Source organism: Atta colombica, unplaced genomic scaffold, assembly GCF_001594045.1.
Source record: "Atta colombica isolate Treedump-2 unplaced genomic scaffold, Acol1.0 scaffold200, whole genome shotgun sequence".
Lineage (NCBI taxonomy): Eukaryota > Metazoa > Arthropoda > Insecta > Hymenoptera > Formicidae > Atta > Atta colombica.
The window spans coordinates 327,425-332,966 of NW_017259295.1; the positions used below are offsets into that span (position 1 = coordinate 327,425).

General features: G+C 30.5%; 1 protein-coding gene across 1 annotated transcript; it reads left to right on the forward strand.

The window, feature by feature from the left end:
• Nucleotides 1-2,704: 2,704 nt before the first annotated feature.
• Nucleotides 2,705-5,498, forward strand: LOC108687143 (ras-related protein Rab-7a). Its single transcript, XM_018192765.1, has 5 exons — nt 2,705-2,789; nt 4,273-4,457; nt 4,537-4,755; nt 4,911-5,048; nt 5,132-5,498. The coding sequence occupies exons 2-5, from the start codon at nt 4,278-4,280 to the stop codon at nt 5,216-5,218; spliced, it is 624 nt and encodes a 207-aa protein (XP_018048254.1). The 5' UTR covers nt 2,705-2,789; nt 4,273-4,277; the 3' UTR covers nt 5,219-5,498.
• Nucleotides 5,499-5,542: the final 44 nt, after the last annotated feature.

The following is a 5,542-nucleotide window of genomic DNA, read 5'->3' on the forward strand; positions in this document are numbered from 1 at the left end:
AGAGAGAGAGAGAGAGAGAGAGAGACAGGATGCTATAATAAATGCGGCAGCTCGGATTCGCCAAGATATTTCTGTGATTTCTGTTAATTAAATGTCAATTTTGTAACTTAATTACAATCAACTTTAACGACAACAAAATCAGATATTAGAGAATTTTTACAATATCTTTATACAGATACGGTGAACACTAAAGTTATCTTCTTCTTAACAATAATAAGAAAAGAATAACATGACTTTAGCGAATCCATGTTATTGCAAAATGTGTATTATTTATTAAATTCGCATAAGATGTCGAGGAAACTGCGAAACATCACTATAACTTTTTATCCGACTGTGTCTTTGGCAATATTAAATAATGTTATCAGCATTGCGGTTTTGATCATTTCATGTTACCTTTCGCACGCGCATTGTCTTTACGTAATTAATTAAAAATTATTACATTAAGTGACATTATATTAAATGATTTAAATTGTATTTACCGCTCTTCAGAAAACTTTATTAAACGCAGCATCAAACATGTAGGATTTTATTTCTATGAATTCTTGCAAATTTTGCTTATAAGAAGTCTCTGACAAAATACGCGATATCGAAATATTCGAGGATTTACATCTACGATATATAATAAATAATATATACCGAAAAAAAATATAGTCAATTTTAATAAATTAATTTGATTTAATAATAATTTTTTTTATTGAACAAGTATTTATTTACTGTAAGTAAATGTTTAGTTGGCAGTATTGAATTAAATATTTATTAAAATTAACTATATTTTTTTTTTCAATGTACGATTCTCTTCCCTAAGCAAAATTACAGGTCACAGTAATTTTAACGTCATTTTAACGTCAAAATAAATCATAGCTGATCAAAATTAATTACTTTTAATGATTTTAACCACTTTACTTTTAATCATTTGAAGCCATTTGAATGTCATTTTAATGATTCTGGATTTATTCAGAAAAAATGAAAAGCATATATCCAGACAACATATAATATTTATAAAATATATACAAAATGTTTATAAATATTTATAAATATTTATAAGACTTATTTAAAATATTTTATAAATATTTTTGTGATTTCAGATTATATTTATTATAAACATTACATAAAATATTTAGTCCCTAGTTCTTTAATAATATTTCGAATAAAGCATTATATAAATATATATAAAATATTTATACAACATTTTAAAAAATGAATAGTAATAAATATTTATTATAAATATTTTGTGCTGTCTATAAACATACATATCATGAGCGTAGCTAAGAGAGCAAAGGAATTGTTTTGGCTCTTCTAAATCTTAAAAAGTAATTAAAACCATCGATTATTTTATCATAGATTCTCGAATATTTCGTTATTACGTATTTCATTAGAAACATTTTGGATACGATGTATAATTTTATTACGATTGATCTGTCCTTGTCTACAAAAATTGCAGAAGAATGGTTGCCAAATGGTGATCTATTTTGGAGACATCCTGTTGAATATTTGCGACACTTTATAGACTGAATTAAATAACTGAATTAAGTAACTGATTAATTTGTTTGAAAATCTTAAAATTCAATATATTCCACGTAGCGTTTTTTTTTCACTCTCATGAGATATGTCAAGGATAACGATTAAAAATAGATTTTATTCTCGAAATGTCAGAGCGATGAGCACTCAAATTTGTATGCACTATGCATATTTATGTGGATCGCAATCTATATGAAGAAATCGATTTTTTTTTAATCGTCGATCAAAAAACATATTTTTTCCCGTGTTAATCTCGCGAGATAATGAATTCTCTTTCCTTTCTTTCTCTCATTCAATTAAAATCAACGTTGTATTTTGTATTTGCTTGTATTTTAGTAAATTAATTATTAAAATCGCATTATATAGAATCACAAAATTACTAATAATTTACTGAAACACAAGCAATTCAGTAGGAAAATATACATGCCGCATTAACTTTCATTTACAAAGAAAAGTTTTTAAATTAAACAAAATGCATTAGAATAGTCGAACCAAATGGATATTTAAATTAATAAATAATGTGATTATGCATGTGATTTGCACTAAAATTAAATTTTTTTATTAAACAAAATATGTTTTATTTAAAATTAAATTTGTTCCAATGAAACAAAATAGATCGAATTCTCGAAAGGACTCTCCAAACAAAAACTTTTTCTCTGTGTAAATAAAACTTTCGAGTCCAAACAAATTTTTTTCTCTATGTAATTCTATTTTAACACAACTTTTTATTATTCTGCTTTTCCGATGATAATGAAAGATAATTTACTTCGTCATTTTTTTCGTAACAGAATGCATAAAATTAAGGAAACACATTGACATATTATGGCATATTATGACATTCATAACTTACGTTATTATCATCATTTATGTCCGTTACAATACAAAAAAGGGATGAACTGAAATGAGCTACAAATTCAAATGTCACATCATCAACAGTCGTGTTTCTAAATCTCGACCGCGATAGGTCGGCTCGATCGTGCGTGCGCGGAAGCAGCGGCCAATCACGGAGGTCGACGCGCGCGTCTCCACATTTACGCGAGTGATCGATATATCGCGTGAACCTCCGTATCGACCTCTCGAAAGTCAGAGGACGCACGCCGCTACCGTCGGGAATAATGCACTCGATTGCACTCGGTCGATAAGGGAGGCGAGGCGAACAGGTGACGACATCGTTGTCATACTCGTGATTTCATAACACGCCATTTTCTTTGTGTGAAGCGCTGGAGCGCGGAGGTGTTTTCACAGGCCGTGTTCCCTGACGAGTTCCCCAGGTAACGTGCCCGTCTGGCCCCAACGTTTCCCCGGAATTCGCGTCTCGCGCGGAAGACGCGCGGTGTCTTCGACCTGGATCGCGTCTGCCCATCCGTGGACACGCTCGCGCCGAGTTCGAGTATCCCGAGTGAACCCGAGTGTCCTGAGGCTTTCTGCGTGTGACAGATTTCGTCGAAGGCGTTGAACGTATGGTGGAGCGGATTCCGCTCGCGCTACGTCCGCTCGTCTTCTTGTCGTACGTTGCATCGCGGATATTCCTTCGAAGGCGCGGATCTCGGGAGTGTCGATCATTGGTGACTGCCAGATATTTCGCGCTCGAACATTCTCGCGAAGAAAGCTCATTCGTTTTCTCTCTCGTTCTGTCGCTTTTTTTTTTTGGTGAGCGCGTTGTACTACGTCATTGCCACTCTGAATCTTTCCCTCATTAACGTTGTTAGATGATTCATTTAATCGAATTCATTCTTCTGAACATTCGAACTCCTAAGTTTTCGTGCAGTAATAATTGGTGACTTTTGATTCGGTGTACATGATAAATTTATGTAAATAGTTGAAAGATCGTGGGTGGAATGTAATATCAGAAACTGATTTATTTCCAATATTTACAATTCAGAAAACAACACCTGGTGCTTATCCTTTATTATTTGAAAAATTATTGCTTTGTAACTTGAAACTTTTAAAAGTTTAAAGATTACATGCATTTTAATGTCTAAGCAATAATATTTTCTAAATTATAAATTGAATATTACAAAATTATAGTAAATTTAATTTTTACAAATACAACTTGTAGAATATTATTTTTCTTGATTTGAAGCAATAGAATTTTAAAATTTCATATTTGCTTACAAAACTATTTAATTACATTTTTATTATTTAAATTACTTCGATCTTAATTTCCTATAAATTTTAAAAAATTTATGGAGATATGTTACCTCTAATTTTTGTATTTATTCATATACAAAATGTATAAATTATATGTATGTCTGTTTGTATCTATTACACATATAATTAAATTTTTACATATGATATTTAATATTAGATGTAGTAAAAAGAAATCCATTATTTTTCCATTCAATTTTATGCAAAAATAATGGATTTCTTTTTACTACACCTATATTATAATAATATAATAATAATATTTCAACTTAACTTTTTTTCATAGAGAGAATTTGAAGGATTCATGTTGATATCAATTTTTGTAAAATGAGTCATTAAAAAATTTCTTCCAATTTGATCATGAATTGTCACATTTTAATATAAAAGAAGAATCTAAAATAAAAGAAATTTAAAATAAAAAGAATTTAAAATAAAAGAAGAAATAATATAAAAGAAAATATTAGAATAATACCCTTAATCTACTTGATATGATAAGAAAGTTATGTATTAGTCATAGTATGATTCTTATTTTTAAATAGTACACTGAACTTTGCTCCAAGCACTTATTCTTGCAAGAATTAATTTCTAATATTTTATATTTTTTTTTAGCAAGTATGGCATCCCGCAAGAAAGTTTTACTGAAAGTAATTATCCTTGGGGATTCGGGAGTTGGGAAAACTTCTTTAATGAATCAATATGTCAATAAGAAGTTTAGCAACCAATATAAAGCGACAATAGGGGCAGATTTTTTGACTAAGGAAGTGATGGTAGAGGATAGAATAGTCACTATGCAGGTAATCCTCGTGCTTAATTTCATTATTTTAACAAATCGTCAGTATCTTGTATTTTTAATGGAAAATCTTTTTGTCTTAGATTTGGGATACCGCTGGACAAGAGAGGTTTCAATCATTAGGAGTGGCTTTTTATAGAGGCGCAGACTGTTGTGTACTGGTATTTGATGTATCGGCTCCAACTAGCTTCAAATCTCTAGATTCATGGAGAGATGAATTTTTAATTCAAGCCTCGCCTCGAGATCCAGACAACTTTCCGTTTGTCGTGCTCGGGAACAAAGTAGATCTTGAATCAAGAGCAGTGAGTAAAATAATTTTTAAATCTTCAAAATAATTTTAGTTTTGTACAATTTAATGAACATGCAAATGTAAATATTATTTAAAATCGAATACTTTCATTTAATTTAATAATTGCAATTTATGTCATTTTCCTTTCTATATCTTTTTTTGTTTTAGGTCTCAAGCAAGAGAGCACAACAGTGGTGTCAATCAAAGAACAATATTCCATATTTTGAAACTAGTGCAAAAGAGGCTATTAATGTCGAGCAAGCTTTCCAAACGATAGCTAAGAATGCTTTAGCTCAAGAAAGTGAAGTGAGTATATCTGAGGCGCAGAGTTTTTTCTCGATCCATTCATGTGTATCTCAATTTTATCTTTATATTCTTGCGAATTTTAGGTCGAACTTTACAATGAATTCCCGGATCAAATCAAATTGACCAACGACCAAAGAAGCAATGGTAGAGGTGATTCATGTGCTTGCTAGGTCTTGGAACAGTGGTAATATCTCAAATGACTAATAAAGAATGCACAGGTCAGATACACTCACATCACCTGCGGCATAAAGGATGCGGAGAATATTGCGATGAGCTTTATGTGTGCAGGAAGTCATAAAAATTTTTTCTTTATCTCAACATGTTATTATACAATCTTCCTCTGTGTCCATAAAACAAAAAAAAACGTCTCAATACAATTCTCAATATAATTTTGTTGAAAGTCACGTTAGTGCACGGTAAAAAAAATAACGAGTTAAATCCATACGTAAAGAAAATGTGTACAAACTATCTCGATATATATATATATATATATA

What these genes read in the sequence shown, in the direction of transcription:
- LOC108687143 (XM_018192765.1), top strand. Translation starts at nt 4,278, where the DNA reads ATGGCATCCCGCAAGAAAGTTTTACTGAAAGTAATTATCCTTGGGGAT. An exon ending in ATAGAATAGTCACTATGCAG is followed by an intron (nt 4,458 to 4,536) that starts GTAATCCTCGTG and finishes TTTTTGTCTTAG; the next exon opens with ATTTGGGATACCGCTGGACA. An exon ending in CTTTAGCTCAAGAAAGTGAA is followed by an intron (nt 5,049 to 5,131) that starts GTGAGTATATCT and finishes TGCGAATTTTAG; the next exon opens with GTCGAACTTTACAATGAATT.